At 37.4% G+C, this 25,399-nt stretch overlaps 2 protein-coding genes across 2 annotated transcripts; one reads left to right on the top strand and one right to left on the bottom strand.

The window, feature by feature from the left end:
* Nucleotides 1–766: 766 nt before the first annotated feature.
* On the top strand, nt 767–21,402 carry LOC134655965 (transient receptor potential channel pyrexia). Its single transcript, XM_063511479.1, has 14 exons — nt 767–1,330; nt 13,979–14,141; nt 14,541–14,754; nt 15,116–15,272; nt 15,508–15,642; nt 15,862–16,090; nt 16,346–16,591; nt 16,945–17,174; nt 17,559–17,697; nt 17,974–18,167; nt 18,783–18,939; nt 19,402–19,697; nt 20,246–20,446; nt 21,001–21,402. The coding sequence occupies exons 1-14, from the start codon at nt 1,295–1,297 to the stop codon at nt 21,400–21,402; spliced, it is 2,799 nt and encodes a 932-aa protein (XP_063367549.1). The 5' UTR covers nt 767–1,294.
* Nucleotides 21,403–21,488: 86 nt separating this feature from the next.
* On the bottom strand, nt 21,489–23,193 carry LOC134656077 (ubiquinone biosynthesis monooxygenase COQ6, mitochondrial-like). Its single transcript, XM_063511594.1, has 4 exons — nt 23,178–23,193; nt 22,522–22,712; nt 22,045–22,293; nt 21,489–21,506 (listed from the first exon to the last, which is right to left on the bottom strand). The coding sequence occupies exons 1-4, from the start codon at nt 23,191–23,193 to the stop codon at nt 21,489–21,491; spliced, it is 474 nt and encodes a 157-aa protein (XP_063367664.1).
* Between the last annotated feature and the right edge of the window lie 2,206 nt (nt 23,194–25,399).

Genomic DNA, 25,399 nt, shown 5'->3' with positions numbered 1-25,399 from the left:
GTTTTACTAATGGGTGGTCTCAGAAAATGACGGTGTAGTTATTATGTCATGTCATGCGCGATAAACACTACCACGACTGCAACAACTTTTATGTGATAAAGATATCAAACTTGTACAACACTATAAGACAAAGATCTAAGAAGTCTAAGAAACTTAGGCGTGTTCAGTCATTATTTTAGGCGTTACTCTATCCTAAGTCATGCTCCGGATACCTACAGTCCGCAGCAGAAGTTGCTAAGCGGGCGAGGTGTTCAAAATTACCTTGACGCGTTCTTATATTCTTTTAACAGTCAAGTCGCATCAAAATCATTTTGAACACCTCGCCCGCTTAGCAACTATTGCTGCTGACTGTATTCCTACTGATTTACAAGTACTGACAGTACTGTAGGTACTGTAGGCAAATTCGGCCGTAAGTCAGTGTATGTCATCGCGCAGTCAGCGCAATCAGTTACCCATCAATGTATACATCTTGTTTCCGTTCGAAAGCGTCTTACAACGGGTACGAGGGTAGCCAAAGTCGCTTACAATCTTCGATAATTACGGCAATTACATTAATATTATTAATAATATTTAGAAAAAAGCAACCACATCATCTAGGTGGATAGCTACATAGAAGAAGAGTTTTATTACTTAAATCTAGGTACCTACTATTTGTTATTTAACTAAGTATGAGCTAAATTACCCTAAAAGGGAAATATAATCCTAGTCTAAACGGTTCACGCACTTAACATAACAATCGTGGGGAATCACGGAACCAGATACCAGAGTTACAATTTCACAAAACATGTGCATTTCATCCGATGTCGACCATTATTTCGGCATAGTTTATTTGTTTTGAATCGGAGTAAGATTTAGAGAACCCGCTGCAGTAGCGCGGGAGAGCTCTTTGGGAACGGTGTTCGATCGATTACAATACGCACTTTCAAAACGGTTCTTTTCAAATTTAGAAATCGAACGGCGAACTAAAGCTTTTTTTTAATTGGTTGTTTTAAAACAACTGGCCAGTATTTTAAGACGCTTTTTGCGGTTTTTATAGGAGCTAAACGCATAAAATACTTGAACGGATGCGTGTTATTGTTTTGTTTGCCTCACGTCAAGTGTAGGAGTTCTAAGAAAAATCTGGCAATTTGTTGGCGTTCGACAATATCCGGCCACTTGGCCTCGATCTGGTGTGTGGATAAATTAGGCCAATGAAGATTTAACGCGGATATTTAAAAGTTGCCGGGAGATTTTTGAAGACTCCACCTTTAGACGTATGAGTGTGTTATGTTATGATTGAAGTTAATCATAAATCATGCTGTGCGAGACAGTTTTGGATAACATACAGCCGGTAAGTAGATTTTGTGGTAATAGGATAACTCCATCTTGAAAATATAACGAAGACTTAGTATTATGGAGGTACCTATGCTGCTTAAGGTGGTTCGACTAGGTTACTCAAAGCTTAACCCTCGCTAGATGGTGCCACTTTCGCAAAATTTCATGTTTAATTTTTTTATGGAATGGTCTTGGTATTTGTATACTTAAAACTATGTTTAGCGAACTCTTTAAGTAAATATTGAACTATTAATATAAACATTGAATACTTCATTGTGCAAAAACCACCCTTTAAAGTCGACGGAGTGTTGCTGTCATGCTTTTTCCTACTATAACTCACACATGCAAGCAGTGTTTCCGTGATGCTTATAGTAGACAATTTCACACAACGTAAGTATACTGCAATAGCGTTACGGTATGTTCGTGGAAATACGTGCAAGAGGATTGGGGTTCAAGACTGGTGCGAGTAGGTAATTTCTTTTTGTTTATTTTTGTCCTTTTTGTGTTATCTTACCTTTAAACGAGCAATTATTATATATATATTTATTTATATATTTGGATGATATCAGAAACGGCTCTAACGATTTCGATGAAATTTGCTATAAGGGGTTTGATCTCTTAGCTAGGTCTGATCTGTGAAAAAACGCGCATTTTTGGGTTTTTATATATTTTCTGAGCTTTGGTCGGTCTCCCAGATATTCAATCTCTTCTTCCTCGCATGGGGTCCGCTTGGCAACTAATCCCAGAATTGGCATGGGCACTAGTTTTTACGAAAGCGACTGCCCTGACCTTCCAACCCAGAGAGTAAACTTATTGGGATTAGTCCGGTTTCCTCACATTGGTTTCTTTCACCGAAAAATAGGTATCGGTATATAAATAGGTTCCGGTAAATAGGTATCAAATGATATTTCGTACAAAAGTTCCGAAAAATCATTGGTACGACGGTACTAGCCGGGGTTAGAACCCGCGACCTCCGGATTGCAAGTCGCACGCTCTTTCCGCTAGGCCACCAGCGCTTCCCCCAGATATTCAGTATCATCATCATCACTATCACTACATAGTATAAAACAAAGTCGCTTTTCTGTCTGTCTGTCTGTATGCTTAGATCTTTAAAAGTACGCAACGGATTTTGATGCGGTTTTTTTTAATAGATAGAGTGATTCAAGAGGAAGGTTTATGTATAATTGGTTAACCCGTGCGAAGCCGGGGCGGGTAGCTATTATCAATAAAATACATTATCAACGTTTTCAAAAAAAAAATCAATACCTGATTTTCACAGATTATGATCTTTTTGGGTTCTTCCAACTCAGAATCACTAGCATATTCCTGTTGAATCCTGAAGCTAATATAAAAACTATGTCCCAAATATTTGTATAGAAGTTTTAGTTTCCGCTACGTCACGCAGGCTGGGAAACATTTTTGATACTAAAACCTGACGTGATGACCTACATTTTAGGATATCTTTTTATGCTAGGATGGAGAATACCTACTGACGATTCTTAGTAGAAAAGCCCAAGGAAGTCCAGTTTGTAAGTGTCAGGTATCAGTTTTTTTTAAAGCGCTAATAGTTTGTTCTACAAGTAAAGCAATCCCTTACTGCCCAGCCTCTAATAAAGTAGTAGGTAATTGTAAAATAAAATAAATGGAAATCATTTTTTTTTTAATTCAAGTACCTACAGTACATTTTTTTATATTTGTTATCCGTAGTAGTCCCTGTACCTGAAAGAAATATAATATCATGAATCATGATAGAAAAAAATATTAGGAAGAAAGATGATGCAACAATATGGATTCTAATAAAGTTATAATTTACATACCTGGTAGTAATTAGTAATAATTGTGTTTTTCATTCATAGACAAAATTCCATTATTTTCAACCACAGGAAATTTTATACATTTCTTTTTTATTGCTGTGAGGATGTCCTGATTGTAAAAATCAAAAAGATTAGGTAGAGTATAATTTCTAATTATCTTTGTAAAAATTAAACGAATACGCTTAGCCCATACTTAATCCATCGATTTTTGAAAATAAGAAAAATTAAATAAAAATAAAAAACACAACACGAAATTTAGGTGTAAAAAAAAATACAAAAAGTTATGTCCCAGCATACAATGACTGGGGTTTGAACCGGGAACCTTCCGTTTGTAAGCAAAAAAGCGACTGTTTACAAAACGCGCCATGATAGTTCTTAGCTAAGCTGACGAACTTCGGGTACTTATTCAACAAAATCGGGTAGTGCAACAAAATTGCGCTAAACATGACGGCACTTCAAATTCGCGCCGTGGTCAGCCCGGCAACGTCGGAAATGGTATGGCAACGTCGCAAATGTATCCGTACACGACATTTGTGACGCACACATACGTAAAATTGATGAAAAGTTAACTATGATTTTTGCATGATTTCTGTATGAAACATTGTTTTCCTATTCATTTAGCAAAAATGAATATTCGAAAGAAGATAAATGCGGAAATATTTATGTAGTAATAGTGTGTAGTTACTTAATGAAAGTCGATTGAATTTTGTATGAAAATCGAACCACCTTAAAGATACCTAACCATAAGGATATAAACTTCATCACAACTGATGAAAACAGAATCAGCATCTATAAGTCATATAATATGTCCATTTACTGCGCAGTTAAGTAATTAAATTAATAATACCACTTATTCAGCTAATATTTTACTACTATATTTTTTTCTTTAACTCTATACTCCAATGTTTGTCATCCATGAGACGCATCTGCCCAACAGTGGCACTTATGATGATGATGATAATGTTATTTATTTCCAACACTTCAAAGGCAACTGAGCACACATCAGTTATTTATCAATTTGACAGCGCAATTTTTTTTAAAGTTAAGACTTGTAAAGGCAGGTCTACATAGTCGGGGCAATGGTAGCATTATATGTAGGTATTATTAATAAGAAATATAAGAATGTATTTAGAGAAGTCTACGCTGTCCAGTATTACTATAGCTGCTCTGCTGAGTCAAAACGAAGGCTTTGGACTCGGAAGAGAAAGATATTTTCAGAACTCGGGAGAAACTAGTAGTAATTGCTTGATGTTTACGTTTATAATCGAGTGCTTTATTTATGATAAAGAACACTCGTTCAAACCGAAAAACCATGAGTACCATGACAATATGACAAAGATATAAATATACAAAATTTTAATACAATCGAGGCCCACACTTCTAACTGTACACAAATATGTATACCTATCTATAGGTACTTGATTTCGTATGTTGGCGGTGTGGCCAAGCCTTTATCATGTGAAGGGAACTCCACTCCACGCACGATCCGCGTCAGTCGGACGTGTGTCTAAACAATCGCTAAAATAGATGTTACCTTTCTTAACATAAACACTTCGATACTAACAGCAACACGCTCAACTGATCATTGGTCGACCTTAATTCGTTGCAATACGATTCATACAGACCTCGGCAGACTTTCTCTGATCAGATTGGGGAAATCCTGAAGAAAGGCCTGGTCAAGAGCACCCTAAACCCGCCAGCGTGTTTGAGGAATGTTATGAAAGTAGCGGAAGCGAAAGAGGTATGTCAGGATCGTAGCAAGTGGAAATCCGTGGTCTCTGCCTACCCCTCCGGGAAATAGGCGTCATTATATATATGTATGTACAATTCATGACGAATGATCAATTACTTAACTGTGTTGGCGATGATAGGTCTACGTAAATTTAAGTAGCGTATTGGAACAGGCTAAAATGTACTAGTAAATGGATGTATATGGAGCCCTATCACCATCTTTAGGACAAGGCAACCTCACCTGCAAGTTGGTGCACCTGCTGTACTAACACCATGCAGTGTTGTTCGAGTCGAATTTTTCAAATCAGAAAAGAGGTTCAGCTCCACTTTCCTCTTAAGATGAGAGAGCAGTAGATACTGGCAATTCTGTCAAATCATCAACTCAACCATTAGATATATACGACATTACTACAGGTAAGATTTCCAATGGACGAACTGGAATAGGACTTTGAATTCTTTGGCACAGTGTTCAGGTTGTCTCACGATGTTTCCTTAACAAGCATGTGGTATATTTGAAATAATCTTCCCCATAATTCCGAGTATCGAGGACTGTCTAATTAAATCGAATGAATAATGTACCATCGGCAACATTGGCAATTGAAACTACATAAGGTACAATGTTCAATTAGACTGTTGCTCTGAGTAGTGCGACGGAGTCGTAAAGCGTTCAATGTAGGTATTCGTGGATGGTACCTATAATTGTGAATGAATTATTCTGAATTACTAGACTTTGAAGTAGTATAAGTGGCAGTATTGGGTAACTAGCTAGAACTAAGTTCCGAATTTGAAAACATTTCCAAGGAAAATCGAACATAACTTCAGAGAATTAATGCGATTGAGTCAGTTTGTTCACTGCTGTTGGCTACGACTTGTGAGAAAACTGCAGTGTAGAAAATCTTGGGTCACTGTCGAGTGTCGACACATTCATGTGTTTCTACGAAAATCACACAATCAGTTTCAAGACTCGGTTTCCTTAGGATATCTACCTATTTCTAATTATTCGGAAGATTCTCGAAGTGCACGTTCCACGTTATACCTATGTAAAAAAGGAAGAGAGGAGATTTTCCGCAACAGGTATCTAAAACATTGTATGTACTTTAGTATAAACTTTGTAAATTTAACTTTTCTTTAATTTCCTATCGTTTTCGTGACATTTTAAGAGGAATTGTTAGGTAGCATTATTTTGAGTTAACGTTTTTGTTAATAGTTGGTTCGTACGGTGGATGGTAAAAGCGACAAAGTCTTTGCAGTAATAAATTGGCGCGATGCATGCGACCTATGTAATATGCCGATTAGGCGGGGGAAGAAAAAATTTTGCTTGCATTAATTCGTACAGTTTCGAAAGCTTTTTCTAATCAATATTTAGGGTTTACAGATGCCCACGATACGATTATCTCCAGTACCGTAATTGAGCTCTTCATGAAATTAATGACCCTAGGGTCAATATCTAGAACACTATACAGACTAAGTCATACAGTCGGGATAATGTATCAATTATATGTCTTAAGTTAGTTCATGATTAATAACAAAGAAATCCCGAGAGTTTCCTGTGAGCTGTGTACAGTAAGCTTAATCTATAGTTATTTTTTAAATAATCGATATAAATGTAACTTAAAAATTCCTACACAATTCGAAAATTTGATGATTAGGTCATAATATTAATCTCAATTGATATGGAAATTTGCACCACTCGGATACCGTGAGATCTATTTATTATGATTTTTTATTTTTTATTTTATGCTTAAAAAATATGTTTATTCATCCTACACTCGAAAATTTTATATTTATACAATTATCTGTTTATTTAACACGTGTTATCAAAAAAATATTGGAATAATAACAAGTGCTTTGCGAGAAATCAAAATAAATAACAAATAATTTGAGACCAATACTTTTAAAATTGCTACGCTCAAAATAGCTACGTTCAAAAAGCCTAATGACAATACTTTGAAAGTCAATATCAATAAAAAAAACGTCACCTTTCTCACTTGTTTGACCCTGACATATCCCATCCATACAAGTGTCAAGAGTGACGTTCCTTCAAAAACGTCACTTTTGTCACTTGTTTGACACTGCCATAGCCCATCCATACATGTCAAAAGTGACGTTTCTTCAAAAACGTCACTTTTGTCACTTGTTTGACACTGACATAGCCCATCCATACAAGTGTCAAGAGTGACGTTTCTAAAAATACGTCACTTTTGTCACTTGTTTGACACTGCCATAGCCCATCCATACATGTCAAAAGTGACGTTTTTGAAGAACGTTTCTTCAAAAACGTCACTTTTGTCACTTGTTTGACACTGACATAGCCCATCCATACAAGTGTCAAGAGTGACGTTTCTAAAAATACGTCACTTTTGTCACTTGTTTGACACTGACATAGCCCATCCATACAAGCGTCAAGAGTGACGTTTCTAAAAAAACGTCACTTTAGTCACTTGTTTGACACTGACATATCTCATCCATACAAGTGTCAATAGTGACATTTCATAAAAAACGTCACTTTTGTCACTTGTTTGACAACGACATATATCCCATCCATACAAGTGTCAAAAGTGACGTTTCTTAAAAAAAAAGTCAAAATACAAAATACAAAATTATTTATTTGTCCAACATAGGTAATAAGGTGTTACAGTTCAGTCAGTTTCACTATGTGGCGCCTTACGGCATACAAATTTTGAGAGCATGCATGTCAAAATATAATGGGTATTTACATAAATTATTTACAAGTCCTTATCATCTAAAAAATCTTTTATTGAGTAGTAACTCTTTCGAATCAGTAGCAGTTTCAAGGCTTTTTTAAACTGATTGAGCTCTAGTAATTGTATTGTATGTCTTGTGGTATTTTATTAAATATTCTTGGGGCCATTCCGACCACATTTTTTTGGAATAGCATCGTTTTCGGTACGATAGAGTGTAATATTTTACCCCGTAATCGTGAGCTTTTAAAGTTTAAGAATAGATGGGAGTTACATTTCACAAAAACACACATTTCAAAAATATATAGGCTAGGAAGAGTTAGAATCTTAAGATTTTGAAAATAAGGCTTACAAGATTCCTCAAAGCGAATACCACACAAAGATCTTACACACTTTTTTTGAGCTAGAAATGCCATTTCTCGGTCTGTAGAGTTGCCCCAAAATATTATGCCGTATCTTAGAGATGATGTTACAAAGGCATGGTAAGCGGTAAGCACTGCAGATGGGTTAACCCTTTTCCTTAAATTATACAATGCATATGAATATTGGCTTAATTTCTTACATATAGAGTCAATTTGATATTTCCATGTCAGCTTATCGTCTACATTCAATCCTAGAAATTTGGTCATATCAGTCTCATCAATTCTTTGTCCCTTATAAGTAACATTAAGATTAGGTGTATAATTAGTCCTTTGTTTAAATGTCATAAGTTTCGTTTTGTCCAAATTAATTTTCAAGTTATTATTCCTTAACCAATCTATAATTTTACTTAATGTTTTATTTATGTCAGCCTCATAACCATTCAAAATATCCCCAGAAAATATAATGGTGCTGTCGTCAGCAAAAAGAACCACTGGATGATCAATAGCATTTGGCATATCGTTGATGTAAATGAGAAACAATAGGGGACCTAAAACGCTCCCCTGTGGCACGCCATAACGAACCTCCTTTACGTCCGATGAATATGTTAGTTCCATTTTCGACTTAGGACACAGTTTATTAATTTGAGTAATTTGTGTCCTACCGCTTAAATAAGATTTTATTAAAGAGTGGACATTGCCACGTATTCCGTAGCTCCGTTACATTTCTCACTTGTTTGACCCTGACATATCCCATCCATACAAGTGTCAAGAGTGACGTTTCTTCAAAAACGTCACTCTTGTCACTTGTTTGACACTGACATAGCCCATCCATATGTCAAAAGTGACGTTTCTTTAAAAAAAGTCACTTTTGTCACTGACATATCCCATCCATACAAGTGCCAAGAGTGACGTTCCTACAAAAACGTCATTTTTGTCACTTGTTTGACACTGACATAGCCCATCCATACAAGTGTCAAGAGTAACGATTCTAAAAAAAAAACGTCACTTTAGTCACTTGTTTGACACTGACATATCCCATCCATATAAGTGTCAATAGTGACGTTTCATAAAAGACGTCACTTTTGTCACTTGTTTGACACCGACAATCCCATCCATACAAGTGTATTAGTGACGTTTCTTAAAAAAATTTCAGCTTTCTCACTTGTTTGACCCTGACATATCCCATCCATACAAGTGTCAAGAGTGACGTTTCTTAAAAAAACGTCACATTTTCACTTGTTTGACCCTGACATATCCCATCCATACAAGTGTCAAGAGTGACGTTTCTTCAAAAACGTCACCTTTGTCACTTGTTTGACACTAACATAGCCCATCCATACATGTCAAAAGTGACGTTTCTTTAAAAAAAAAGTCACTTTTGTCACTTTTTTGACACTGACATATCCCATCCGTACAAGTGTCAAGAGTGACGTTTCTTAAAAAAACGTCACATTTTCACTTGTTTGACCCTGACATATCCAATCCATACATGTGTCCATAGTAACGTTTCATAAAAAACGTCACTCTTGTCACTTGTTTGACACTGACATAGCCCATCCATATATGTCAAAAGTGACGTTTCTTTAAAAAAAGTCACTTTTGTCACTGACATATCCCATCCATACAAGTGCCAAGAGTGACGTTCCTACAAAAACGTCACTTTTGTCACTTGTTTGACACCGACAATCCCATCCATACAAGTGTATTAGTGACGTTTCTTAAAAAACTTTCAGCTTTCTCACTTGTTTGACCCTGACATATCCCATCCATACAAGTGTCAAGAGTGACGTTTCTTTAAAAAAACGTCACATTTTAACTTGTTTGACCCTGACATATCCCATCCATACAAGTGTCAAGAGTGACGTTTCTTCAAAAACGTCACTTTTGTCACTTGTTTGACACTAACATAGCCCATCCATACATGTCAAAAGTGACGTTTCTTTAAAAAAAAGTAACTTTTGTCACTTTTTTGACACTGACATATCCCATCCATACAAGTGTCAAGAGTGACGTTTCTTTAAAAAACGTCACATTTTCACTTGTTTGACCCTGACATATCCCATCCATACAAGCGTCAATAGTGACGTTTCATAAAAAACGTCAATTTTGTCACTTGTTTGACACCGACATATCCCATCCATACATGTCAAAAGTGACGTTTCTTTAAATAAAAAAAGTCACTTTTGTCACTTGTTTGACACTGACATATCCCATCCATACATGTCAAAAGTGACGTTTCTTTAAAAAAAGTCACTTTTGTCACTTGTTTGACACCGACATAACCCATCCATACAAGTGTCAAAAGTGACGTTTCTTAAAAACAAACGTCACTTTTCTCACTTGTTTGACCCTGACATATCCCATCCATACAAGTGTCAATAGTGACGTTTCATAAAAAACGTCAATTTTGTCACTTGTTTGACACCGACATATCCCATCCATACATGTCAAAAGTGACGTTTCTTTAAATAAAAAAGTCACTTTTGTCACTTGTTTGACACTGACATATCCCATCCATACATGTCAAAAGTGACGTTTCTTCAAAAAAGTCACTTTTGTCACTTGTTTGACACCGACATATCCCATGCATACAAGTGTCAAAAGTGACGTTTCTTAAAAACAAACGTCACTTTTCTCACTTGTTTGACCCTGACATATCCCATCCATACAAGTGTCAAGAGTGACGTTTCTTCAAAAACGTCACTTTTGTCACTTGTTTGACACTGACATAGCCCATCCATACATGTCAAAAGTGACGTTTCTTTAAAAAAAGTCACTTTTGTCACTTGTTTGACACTGACATAGCCCATCCATACTTGTCAAAAGTGACGTTTCTTTAAAAAAATAGTCACTTTTGTCACTTGTTTGACACTGACATATCCCATCCATACAAGTGTCAAGAGTGACGTTTCTTAAAAACACGTCACCTTTCTCACTTGTTTGACCCTGACATATCCCATCCATACAAGTGTCAAGTGACGTTTCTAAAAAAAAACGTCACTTTAGTCACTTGTTTGACACTGACATATCCCATTCATACAAGTGTCAAAAGTGACGTTTTTATTTGAAGAAACGTCACTTTTGACAGTTCATGAACGACCAAAAATCGTGATGTTAAATAAAATTATCAGTTTCGTACGGTAGTCCCCACGCTAGCCCAATGCGGATTGGGGACTTCACAATGTGAAGTCCCCAATCCGCAGTTCACATACACCTTTGAATTTCTTCGCGGTACGGTAGACGTGGGACACATGTCGTTACAAGTTTCGCAATTTATACATTTTAAACTTAGGTCAACTGGACGTAGGAAAAAAGGTCGTTAGTATTTTCGTGCACTAGCAGACATTTAATTGCTGGTGACTGTACGCGTACGCTCGTATAAAACGCTACTCTGTAACCGCCCTAAGATACCTTCATCCTATCCAATCCGTTGCTTTGCGGCCGTGCGGCCTTGAGGTATCGCCATCGCTTCCCCTCCCGCCCCGAGCCGATCATTTAAATAATTTAACGATAGCCATTTTTACAATTGTGACAAAAGCTCATTGTATTAATAGGAGATTCTTTGACGTTGTGATAACATTAATTACAGGCTATATGGTGCATTAAAAAAATATACTGTAGAATTAATGCGCGTGGGGTAAAATACGTTATAATTGTTTAAAAAATAGAAAAAATAAAATCCCCTGGTTTTTTATTTTATTAGATTGAGTAGAATAATTGGCGTAACAATATAGTGGAAAATCACCAAGTGTTTAATTAATGTTGTATTGTAATTATTTATTTCAAACATTTTTATTGCTCGTGACGTATGCACCACTAAAAAAGTGGTGCATATTTTACTTACAGTGTAAAATATTTAGTTATGCCTTTTGAACAAAAAATCGCTACTGTAGAATTTGATGTTTACATCTTTTTAAAAACTAAATTTTTAAATTTTTTTTTTCCAAAAATCTCAATATATTTTTTAGAGATTACTTTACACATACATTCACAAAATAGTGTTCTATTATATTCCAAACACAAATATACTGTAGGATATAATGTGATGCTCTCGAACAATTTAAAGTTTAGTAACCGGCCTAGATTGCTATTTTAGCGATTGAATAAGCTGTAAATTTAGCTGGAATTTGATAGCTGTTACAATTGCAATTTGAATTCAGCCATGCAACGTGCATGCAACATTCTAGCCGGTATTGTTTACTTTATAGCTGCTAATTTCCTAAACCTTACTACTCAAGAGACCACACACCGCACAGAATTACCGCCATATGTGCATTTGAAATCTCATTCAATTGTATGCCTTGTTCCCGTGGTATAAAGTACAAAGTAGGTGGATGTGCTAAGCACGGCAGCACACCTATTATATTATAATGCAAGGTGAGAGATAGATGGGGTAGTAATGTTTATGTTATCGATCCAAGAATAAGGAGCAGATTATAACTCTTTTGTTTTAGCGTCATCATTTTCTATGACGAAATCGGGCGCGCTTGTCCATAGGGCAGATAAATATTAAATTTTATATATATTAAGCCGTGTAGTAAATATAAATAAAAATATGTAAACAACTCTCAAGTATTTTCGGTTTAGGTATAAATGGGAAGCCATCATTCTTAAGATCATGTTAAAATATTTCCTCACAAAATATAAAATGATTGTAGGTATACTTTCCGTAGGTACTTATTCTGCGATACACGTTCCGGATTGTTTCCTTAGATTAATGGCTTACCTCATAACCATCATTCCACACTTATTTATAAATAGATGTGATTTAACAAATATTATAGGAGCGGCTTAAGAAATCTTATCGAATATTGCCTAACCGATTTTCATATTTATAACAGAATCCAATACCAGCCTGAACGATACAACAGCAAATAAATTGTGACTGTTGTGTTGTGTAATTTACTCTCCAAACAGTCAAAATATTGGGGACTCTTGCATTATATTAGGCGCCATCAAGTAGGTATGTAGGGAATTTGATATAAATAGTAATCACGGGCAGACTACCTATAGTTAGCGAGACATGCGACATTCAATAAAACATTTAGCGATTTGTTACTTTTATTAGTTTTTAGTTGTAAACATTAATAAAAGTGATATTTATTACTTTTTAAATGGCTTCATTGCAGGTTTATTTTAGACCAGCTGAAAAATCTTATAAATTTCAGTTCTAGACAGTTGAAAGGATTACCTATGAATTTTCGCAAACACTGCTCATCGGTTCTAGGTTGATTTTAAGAAAAGACAATAATCAGAAGTAGGTCTTTCCCGAAATATGATTAAATTGGCTCGGCATGCGCGAGAGATGAAAGCTTCAGTATTAACGCAGGCGCGCTCAGATCAGTCGCGAGATGATGTCCAGAAACGCCCCAAAGAAAAAAAGAAAGTCGTTTAAAGATAAGGTTAGATTTTGTCACTGTGTACATAACTTTTCGTTGTATATTGACCCAAGCATAACACTGAGTAGTGGTTGTGACAGTTGTGTGACGTGAAGATGACGACCAATGTGTGACTTTAATCTTGTCAAACATATTTGATGACGTTTTTTATTAGGACAGTCCTAAGCGCCAATAAATTCAGCCAACTCAAGTCAACTCAAGGAGCTACTAAGGCCTACATGCAAAATAAATGATTGGATTTTTATATAAAACGTAATTCTATTTTTTGACGTGATGAGTGATCCCATTTGCCTAATATCAAACACGATGTTTTCGTCTTTAACTTTTAACGTAAAGTTTTATACAGTATGTAAACTATCGAAAAACATTTACTCAAACCCGTTAATGTGTAGGTCACACTGAGCAACTTTTACTATGGCACCAACCCCAAAATCGCGAAAAAAAATTACTCTCCCATAGAAAATTTCAATTTTTTTTCGCGATTAGTACATACTGTATTAAATAAACAAGTAGCTTTCTAGGTGTTCTAACTTCTACACTCTACAGCATTTTATTTTATTTTTTGTATTCTATGTTTTTTGATTTATTGATAGAAAATCACTAATAACTTTTAGGATTAGGTAGACTGATGTAATAAAAGGACTTCATTTGATCAGGTCTTTCGCCAAGGCAGTGCAACATGGTGCGTGGGTATGGACCAGGTGACAGAGGACTCGGACGACCTGGAGGCCGGCTATATCTCCAGCGACGAGTCAGCGAGGGGCATAGACCTGGGCGAGAGGATCAGGGTCAAACCCAGCAGGGACATCTGGCCTATAGGTAACATTAGATTATAAGTACTTGAGACTTCATCAAGTAGGTGTTCCGTTACAGAGGACTCAGGAGAATTAGAGGCTGGCTATATCTCCATCGACGAGTCAGCGAGGAAGGTCAAGGATATGTGTCAGTCCCAGTAGGGACATTTGGTGTACACATACGAAACTTGGATTGGAGGTATATAAGTACACTCCATTGTTCTAACAATGCAACACTTCGTGATGCAAATTATATACGTTTGTTTGCTTTAATTAGCAACTCTTAGCGATGGCCGATTGAAGACGATCTTCTAGTCTTATCTAGTTTTCTTTTATTTTAAAATCAATGTGACCAATATTTTTATTGTTAAGTAGTAGTTTTTTTACTTCTATCGGATTTATCGTCACATTATTTAAATTTCAGAGAGAATACAGTGCGTGTTACGACAACTCCCATATGCTGACACATTATACGCTCTCATTGAAGTAGGGCAGTACGACCAAGTATTGGAATTAGCATCGCAGCCAGAGGAGAGGAAGACGGCCGCGTTGTGGACGTGCTGGTTGGGGCGGAGCTCCTTGCTGGCGAGGTTGCTGAAGATCGGGATCGATCCGAATTGGGCTGATGATGATGGCAGGTAAGTCAACACAGAATGCTGACACACCATACGCTCTCATTGAAGTCGGGCAGTATGAGAAAGTATTGGAATTAGCATCGCAGCCAGAGGAGAGGGAGACGGCCGCGTTGTCGACGTGCTGGTTGGGGCGGAGTTCCTTGCTGTCGAGGTTGCTGAAGTTCAGTGTAGGACGGGTCGGGTACTTGGGAAACCCAGTTCGCGTCTGCTATGGGCTAATTCAGAATAAAAAACTTTGGGATTCGATTTAACCCCTATCTAAGATGCGATCTACATACGACGCTTTTCGGAAACGCTCACAAATCACATTATAAAATGTTATGGAACAATCAAATCAAACAACTAATAACCGTAATATTTCCAGGACCTGTCTACATTTGAGCTGTTTAGTGGCCAGCGAAGAATGTGTTAAACTGCTACTGGAACATAATGCAGACCCTAACAGATGGGATTGTTATGACGATGGAAAAGCTACACCGCTGCATTGTGCTGCGAGTGCAAAATGTTTGGCTTGTGTTAAGGTAAAATTGTATTAGAAATACTTAACTTTATTTATATGACGTTCTATGAAATAGGTACGCAAGAGCAGATAGCGATGATTTCGTAATATCGCGAATGGTTTGCGAATGGCGCCATTGGGCAGATCTAGACGCATAAAGAAATACGTGTAAACACTTTGTTATTTGATCAAACTTTATAACAGTTTTTATCTTTTCCACTGTTGATCAGGAAGTCATTGAATATAACACTTTGCAGATTTTATTGGAATACGGTGCCGACGTAAACGCAGGCTTGAGTGATCGATCGCCACTGCACTACGCGGTACTGAGTGACGCACCGGACGTGGTCGGCTTGTTGTTGGAAGCCGGCGCCTGTCCTGACACTCCGCAGGTAGGTCTGGATAATCGTGTATATGTAAACAGGAGTGTCAGATGTTAAACTTATTTGTCATGTAGGAAACTTGTCTGCTTTTGAACTGAACGTCGACACCGAAATTAATCATGTAGTCATGTGATATTTCAAAGAATCATATAGGTTGCCAGTTCAGAATTTCCCCTTCTCATTCCCTTTAAGTGTACGTTAATTGGGCTTGTAAATATTATTTTCCAGGTATTTACAGAAACGCCACTACACGTAGCAGCGTCCCTAGGCTCAGCTAAATGCATGAAGCTACTCCTAGATGCAGGAGCTGACGTGAGAGCAGCGTTTGGACAGATGAGATCTACAGCGTTACACCTCGCAGCGGAAGACGGGCATGCGGAATGTGCTAGGTTACTGTTGGATCATAATGCGAGGATTGACTGCCCTAATTATAGAGAGCAGACACCGCTTCATTTAGGTATGCTTTGAATAGCTTCATACTGGGGTCCTACCCAAGTATGAAGCTATTGTAGAACGTAAGCCGACGCCAGAGCAGCTTTTAGAGCATTGAGTTTTGGGTGGGCTTAAATATTTGCTAGAAGGGTTTCTGTCTGGTTGTGACATGTGACTAACGTAAAACATGAGTTATTATCCGTTTTCAGATTAATGTAAAATTCTTGGGCGTGGATGTATGAGCAGTTTTGTCATTAAATAACAATGAGTTTTGTTTCAGCTGCCTTAGCTCAATCTGTAGAGGTCGTCGAACTGCTAGTCGGTCGGCGAGCCGATGTCCACGCCAAAGACGTGGACGGCCGAACGCCCCTCCACGGCTCCATCGTCAGAGGGGCCCGGGCGTGCGACGTGGCGAGGATATTACTCACGTTCGGCGCAGACCCTAACGCGCCGGACGAGTTTGGGTACACACCGCTGCATATAGCTGCGTTGAATGAGTTTTCGGCGTGCGTGTTATTGTTATTAGGTAATTTTTTCCATGGTTTCTTTTATCACATCAACCAAAGATGTGCTGCAACATGATGCATACGCCAACAGCCGAACGCCCCTCCAAGGCTCCATCGTCTGAGGGGCCCGATGTGAGAAGACGTTCATTAGGCAATGCGATAGACAAACAAATGTCACCATAATTATCGAATCGGTCCATTGTGATCGTCATCTAACAGACTCCCCGTAACCTTAACTGGCGATTACTTATAGACTTTGTGTGTTAATGGTTGCCATATCAGGGTTTCTGATGCTACTGCTGAAATTCTGGATATGATAGAACAGCTCAACTGACGAATTGAAATGTACTGACAATTCCTGTTCACGTTTCAGACTATGGAGGTGACCTAACCCTCCGCACAAACGGCGGTGTATCCGCCCTATCTTTCGTCGTCCGCCGCGTCCCGGACGTTGTGCCCCGCTACTTGTGCAAGTTTGACGACGCGGTCCACATGAGCGAGCACGAATTAGGAGATGTTGACTGCGAGCTCACTATTGACTTTAGGCCTCTCGTGCCGAATTTAAGCCGCGGGGAGGCTGAGTTGCTGTTGGCGTTTATTGAGGTAGTTATACAGCAATTTAGCCAAAGAAGCCAAACAACACATTTATTGAGGAGGACAGTATCTTTAACAGTTTTATCTGTGTGCTGTCATAAGGCATTCTTTACCAGTCAACCATTGGGCCGAACAAATACCTCTGTGTATATGGGGAGCGAGTTTCATCAAAGAGGACAAAGATTTGATGAAGTTTGCCCATTGGATTGCTGATAAACCACGTCGAAACTTTCTTTGTGTGTATGAACTACGTATACAAATACGAAAGTGCTTGCCAACCAAAAGTTTTACCTATATGCCGATATTTTCCCCACATTGACCTTAATTCGGAAAGCGGTTCAGATTATTTCCGGTTGTGTGTAACGAAATATTTATAGGCTGAATAAATTTCAGGTGGGCCGTAAAGATGTCCTAAAGCATCCGGTAGTGGAAACGTTCCTGTTTCTCAAATGGAGACGCATAAGAAAGTTTTTCTTTATAAGCTTCCTTTGTCATGCCTTGTTCATCACTATGTACAGCGTTTATATACTTCGTAAGTACAATTTAACATCGTCTTGGTAAATAAATATAGGTATTTATGCCCGTCTGTAGGTACTATTGCCAAGGGATTGCCAATACTATTGAGGGAAAATGTAAAACCCTAATGATAACAAGCATAAAAATATGGCGTATAAAACCTGGGACAAAACAGTAACATTTTCTAGCATACTGTACTGGTTATTTGACACAAACAAATATAACAGATTGAAACTGAGCTAAGATATTATAATAAGAATTATAACATTTAATGAATTAAAAACCGTTTCAGTAATTTACCTCTGCGAAGAAGTGACTTGCGACGTATCGTCGTCTCTCAGCCCGCTACAATACCTAATAATATTACTAAACCTAGGCTTCCTATGCAAGGAGATCTTCCAAGCGTGCCTGGATTGGAACGCGTATATTCGCCAATGGGAGAACTGGTTGCAATCTACCATTGTGTTGGGAGTTTTCTTAAGCACCGTAAGTTATTAAACATTATATAAAACCAAAATAAAAGTCAAACATTATATTAGCACGACGATAAATTCGTAATGTGCATTCAATGTTCCAAATATATACATATATGACTTTTAAGCGTTTTACGACTTTTTTGTAGTCGACAACAACTATTTTTATATAAGAGATGGTGCTAAACTTTCTACATATTATGTACCTATACGTAAGCGAAATATGGTAGGTATCTACAGATGCTGAGTGTACATTTGATCAACGTTATGAATTGTCTTCCAATGTGATAATAATACTTATAATCGTGATTAGAATAAAATTATCTCTAGATTCGCTCTTAAATGGTCGAGTTAAGAAAAATGTCGATTCCCGGATTTTAAAGATATACCTATTACCTACACATTTTGCAGCGCAACCGAGGATCGGTTGATTGAACGTTTTTGACCACCACACATATCGCCGCTATATTTACTCAACCCCGTATCTGCAACACTCATTTGATGACAAAAACACCCGTATTCCGAATGAAAGAAAAACGACATTTCCATCAAATGATTGTTGCAGATATGAGGTTGAGTAAGTATAGCGACAATATATGAAAGGTTGAAATTGATAAATTAATTCCAGATACCCATATGGGTGAAAACGGAATCATCGCAGCTTCATACGTCAGATTGGCAGCATGACGTCGCGGCCATCACGATATTCTTCTGTTGGCTGGAGCTAATGATGATCATTGGCCGATTCCCAACTTTCGGCATTTATGTTCAGATGTTTACGACCGGTAAGTAGTACGTTAATATTGAAGATGAGTTAGTAATGAAGACTTTTAATCACCATACGATGTTGTGCTTCTCCAGAAAGAGTTGATCTTGATGAAGAGATGTATAACTTCTATACATTTTCTTATGATGCCAAGATTTTAGCTAAAAAAACCGCATCAAAATAGCTTTGGATTACAGACCGTTTTGGAGGTAATCGGAAACTACCTAGCATTCGTCAAAAACACGCAAACTCACAAAAAGCAACACGCATTAACCATCGCATATATCGTCTCCTATGGAACTATCAAAGTTACCTAGATTTAGATGAGATATTACCTACTAAACTAACCCTTGTAGATGAATTATTTTTGTTCGTATTACCATACCTACTCGTAAATTGGAGAAGTCTATAGTATTTACTCGTCTCTGCCCTAATTTTAATTGTAATTTACGACACCAAACTAAGAGCTATCTTTTTTCAGTGACCGTAAACTTCGCAATGTTCTTAATGGCGTACAGCTGTCTCTTAATCGCCTTCGGTTTGGCCTTCAGCGTGCTATTCAGCAACTATCCAGCCTTCCAGCTACCAGCAGGCTTAGTAAAGACTGTCATGATGATGTCAGGAGAGCTGGAGTATGAGGATATATTCTACAACAACTGTACGAACTCGCAGATACAGTATCCGCTGACGGCGCATGGGATGTTTCTGATCTTTGTGCTGCTTGTGACCGTTATTTTGACTAATTTGTTGGTTGGTTTGGCGGTCAGTGATATACAGGTAAGATACGTAGGAATAGAATAATTTTCGATACAAGCTCTTATCGCCACCTGTGATTTTCTTTAGACAGTCAAGTCAATACAGTCATCAACCCGATCAAAAACGACCTCCAACTTAGTCTCTTTGATTGAGGTATCTATCGATTCTTTAGAACCTGAACATGTAGAAGGTTACATAGGCGAGTTTTTTCCAATTTACTCTATAATTATAGCGGCTATGAAGTCAATAATGGTAATAGGTACCAGTATATCGTGTGTACGTGTACAGTACACACGTTACGGTGCACGCTGGAAAACCCTTCGGATATACGAAGTTACTTTTACCATTACTTCTTGTTTATAGAATAAAATTAAATAATCAGCCCTTTTCAAATTTACTTGTTTTACATATTTCCCCTTAGAGGATATAACCAAACGGAGTAGCCATTAACAGGCGTTACCCTCTGTCGAAAATAGGCGGCCAATGGTCATACACAATGTATGGACTAACGTTTATCTGACATGGCTATTTTTACGTTACGTAAGTATACATTTGATGCTTTATTTCAGGCTTTACAAGTATCCGCCGGTTTAGACCGATTAGTGCGCACTACGCAACTGGTGGGCTACCTCGAGAGTATGCTATTCAGTTCCTTGCTGTCATGGGCGCCCAAGCAATTAATGCTGCTTTTGCGGTTTGGGGCCTTACTCACGGCGTCGCAGTATACGAGGACGTTGAATATAAGGCCTAACGATCCAAGGGAGAATAGAGTAAGTTAACCAAATATTCTAGAAGATATGATCGTGGTGTCCCCGCTCGACTGGCGCCATCGCTCGAAAAGATGGCGTAATTCCTTTGGCCTATACTCGAGTAGATGGCGCCACTTTTTGATATTTAACCAATTTAATACATATCAGTGAAAGAACAAGGATCAAAGTCAAATGGCATTCTAAAAGTTTTCATCATGTTTCGAAAGACGGCAGTAAATTTACTGTGGCTACAAAATTAACTTTGACAATACGCCTCTATTTGAAATTCTCTTTGGTAGTATTTTAGCATAAAGATGCGCTGTCGTAAAACCGAATGCCAATAGTTAAAAATCTAAACAAAGCATTTATTAATATAGCTGGTCAACCAAATCTTGTCAGTAAAAAAAGGCGCGAAATTCAAATTTTCTATGGGACGATATCCCTTCGCGCCTACATTTTTCAAATTTGCCGCCTTTTTCTACTGACAAGATCTGGTTGACCAAGTAAATTCATTAATTCTCTTTCAGAAAAAAAAAGTGGAAATAAAAGGCTATAATAAATAAATTATCTTACAGATTCCAAAGGAATTAATATCATCCATTTACAAAATGGTCGCCAGCCGAAAAGTGACCAAGCGGAGCATACGGAAAAACAACAACTACGAATGTCGAATAAAATGCAAAGAGGACGTGGAAACAGAAAAACCTCAACAGTTCAACAAAAGAAAAAGTAATCTCTATGACAGATATTCGTCCGAGGGACAAAACGTAGAAAGAAGAAAAAGAACAACTTCTAGTTCGGATAGAAACAGACCCATGTCAATGAATATAGGTGCTATACAGGAAATATGTATGGTTGACATAAAAACTCAGTTAACTGAGTTGACAAAGAAAATTAATAAGTTGGTTGAGACTACAGATTCCAGATTAAGAACAATTGAGAAGAGATTAGATGATAAGGATTATTCAACACCCTAAAAAAAATATAATAATTAATTATTTAATATTCATGTGTTCTATTAATTTGGATTAGGTACTCACAGTGTGAACTATAGACTACCTAGTCATAAATGCAAATAACTCTAGAATAAGGACAGCACATGAATTGTCATTGTGGTATAATAGTATATATTACATATTAAACTGTATACATTCTTCTCTTACAATGAATAAAATGATTTGTCATTGATATTTCATACATCTTATTTGAATAAACTTTACTTTTTTTAAGGCATAATATGAAGTTTTATTTTCTAACTAAAAATATAATCAGTATAGATATGATAGTCACCTATTGTCTATGTGACAGTATGACAATGACAGTGTCTGTGTATTTCAATTCTGCATTGAAAAAAGTGACCTTGTGGATAATGCCATCTATTATACGCCTACAGATCTAATCATTGACTTGACTAAAATTTAGATGAGTATATTCTAATCTTAAACACAATAATATCCTCTAACCACCCAAAAATCAAAACTTCCCGAGATAAATGCAATTTTGATTTGTTAAATTAAAGATGCAAAATTCAATGGGCCAGGAATCTTTTTATAGGAGTCTGGGTGGCTAAAGGACAAAGTACTGTAAGCTAAGTATTAAAAATTGCTTGATAGACTTACCAATAATTTGCAGGAATAACAATCTCCATTCTCCATAGTCACCAAGCTATCCATTTTATTGTTCTTCGCTAACTCATACCCGGAGATTTTGGCTCCATATACTATGTCCACATTCTTTACTCCAGGAGACGCCAGTTCAGTGTTTACGGCATGTTGTAACACATCATTTTCTACTATGTATGCCACATCGTCATCTAAGATCTCTGTACTACTGAACGTAATGAGGGCATCTGAGCAGGCATCCCATACCTATAAGAAATGAAAAATTTTGAATTCAGAACTCCCAAAAAAATATTTTCTTCTTTCCTCTACTCAACCCTTCTTTTAAATATAATTATTTGCTGAGGCAATTAGCTTAGCTGCTTAATTAACCATACTTGTTGAATAAACCCCCAAAGCATAGTCAACATCTTAAAAATCGGACAAAACCTTCAGACAGACAAAGTTGTCAGACAAAATTTTAGGGTTTTGACTCACTTGCATATGTCGTACAGGCTGCAGACGCATATCCTCCACATGTCTCCAGGCCTTAAGAGAGGTCATTAAAGTCTTTGTGTTCGGACTCAACGCTACTACCCGATTGCTATATTCAGGCTTTAGATTAAACCTTGGACTGGGACCACCCTCCAGTAACAGCACTTTTAAATTAGAAAGTATTGAGTTCTTTCCTGAAATTGAATTATTATTACTGCAGCTGGTATTCTGTTTGCTAAATTGAGAAAGCTAAGCATCTGCAAAGAAAATAATGTGGATATCTCTAGATATCCCACATGGATGGGATCAGCTTTCCGTGTCTTTCGCTTCCACTTCACCCTATACTAAATTTCCAAAATAGTCTGGTGGACTACTCTTTAAATTAAAATGTGGATATGAAGATACTAAAGCTTCAACAAACTCTCGTGCAATGAGAGGAAGCCTGTGGCCAGCAGTGAGGTAACATGGCAATGAAAAAAGGCAGTAGAAAAGTTATTCAATTTTAAACTTATTTCCATGACATGGGTATGAACTGATCAGTACATTTAGTATGCTGATATCCATGATTATACTGTAACTGTTATAAGCAATATATACATTAAAAAGACGGAAATTTCGGCAAAATTAAATCGTTTGTTGTTTTTAAATTCTCTACTTACCTAAAGCGCAAGCCATAGTGCATCCAACCATTCCGCCGCCGGCAACAATAACATCGTATTTGTCTTTGATGTTATGTTGCGCATTCGAATCTGTATTTAAATTACGGCTACAAACTATCAATCTAGAACTTTTGTTCATTTTAATAGGCAGAATAAAATTCCGGTGAACGTTCTTCGGAAGCAACATTTTGATGTGTTTTTTGGACAATAGGATGCTGTTTTAACTTCGTAGAGTTATCAATTTATCAGTACTATACAATATGTAAAATTTATTTAATTACGAACTCAATTACGCGGAACCATCGCGGAACAATATTTTTTCATAAATTTAGGTTATTATTTATTTTTAATTTTTGACAGTTGACAATGACACTGACATTGCTTTTAAGTTGCCATATAAAAGTCCAAAATAAAAGATCTCACAGACGGGCGTACCGGACCACGACTTTAATTCGATAAGCATATCTCTTTCTCACTCACACTTGCTGCTGTATCGTCTTCCACTCCATCGAACCGGACTTAATTTAATGTTCCAAACTTCAAAATTAGAGCCATATAAAAACAAGTGCGAGCCGTACTCGCGCACGGAGGGTTCCGCACCATCAATAAAAAATAGAGCAAAAAAATCATGTTTGTTGTATGGGAGCCCCCCTTAAATATTTATTTTATTTTATTTTTAGTATTTGTTGTTATAGCGGCAAATTTTAACCGTCTAGCTATCGCGGTTCATGAGATACAGCCTGGTGACAGACGGACGGACAGCGAAGTCTTAGTAATAGGGTCCCGTTTTTTACCCTTTGGGTACGGAACCCTAAAAACATGGTTGCTATTTATAAATAACAGGATCGTTAGTATCATCATATTTATTGTTATGAGAGACTTGAGAGAGGTTCCTCAGGGGGCACAGACCAACGTTTTCTGTGTCAGGGGGTGACGAAATAACACTGCCGTGTAGATTTAAAATCAGTCTATTCGATCACAAACAGGAGAAATACAAGAATCCGTACACTCGCAAGTTAGTAGTACACACAATTTGGGGATTTAAGCCCAATAATCACTTAATCTACAGTTTTACATTAATTATTCAACAAGTCTTCAAGAGCGCGAAACAAGTCTGTCGATTGACGAGACAGAACGCCCGGTCCTGCTGTTACGCGGGAGCGGGACGGCAACACTACGTCTAACGTTAGAGCGAGATAGATAGTTATAGCTTTCGCTCTACTCCTTCTCTACTCCGTGTAGCGCGCCGGGAGTTGGCCACGAGAGGCGCGCGCGGGTAATTTAAATGAAGATTGACCGTTGGTGTCGTTTACGCGGTTTACTATATTGTTGATTATATCACTAATAATAATCGTTCCTTTTTACGAAGTGGAAAGGTTTCGAGTAAGTACTTATAGTCTGTCAAACCCACTATATCAGTAGAAAAAATCAAATTTTCTATAGGACAAGGAGGACAAGACAATGTGCCGGAAGCCGGTGTTGCTCGAAGAGGACAATCCTTCACGTGCCTTCACGCCTACTTTTTTTTTGTGGACTTGAGGGCCTACTTTTTTTTATAAATTTGTCACCTTTTTTTACCTTGGAGGATATAATCAAACGGAGACGCCATGTCTGTAATTTTCTGTACAAAACAGTCTGCCGATTTTTGCGGGGGAGGGGAACGTCAAATGTATGCGTAACGTAAAAATAGCCATGTCAGATAAACGTCAGTCCATACATTGTGTATGACCGTTGGCCGCCTATTTTCGACAGAGGGGAAAGCCTGTTAATGGCTACTCCGTTTAGTTGTATCCTCCAAGTTTTTTACTGACGGAAATGGCTTGCCAACTTGATCTTAACTAATGGTAACACTGAGAATACTTTCGGAACCGGATATGCACCTTTTCCCAAAAAAATAGTTCAGCAAGCCATATCCGTTAGTAGAAAAAGGCGGCAAATTTGAAAAATATGGGAACACCCAAATATTCCGAAATATGTTTTTCCGACTTTCATAACCTCGATTTTCATAATCCCGATTTTTTATATGTCCGAAATATCGAAATTACGACTTTGAAAACCACGAAAGAAGAAAACCACGACTGTGTTATTTCCGAATACTTAAAATCCGATTTTCATATGGACGAAAGCTTAAGGTTCCGATTTAGAAAAAATCCGAAAATATTTTTTTCCGAATTTGTCTATTCCGAAAAATCATTGACCGATCGGAAATAAAGTAATTCGGT

Source organism: Cydia amplana, chromosome 17 (genome assembly GCF_948474715.1).
Source record: "Cydia amplana chromosome 17, ilCydAmpl1.1, whole genome shotgun sequence".
NCBI classification, from domain to species: Eukaryota; Metazoa; Arthropoda; class Insecta; order Lepidoptera; family Tortricidae; genus Cydia; species Cydia amplana.
Note: the sequence above shows the minus strand (reverse complement) of the source record. Positions and strands in the feature narration are given on the sequence as shown.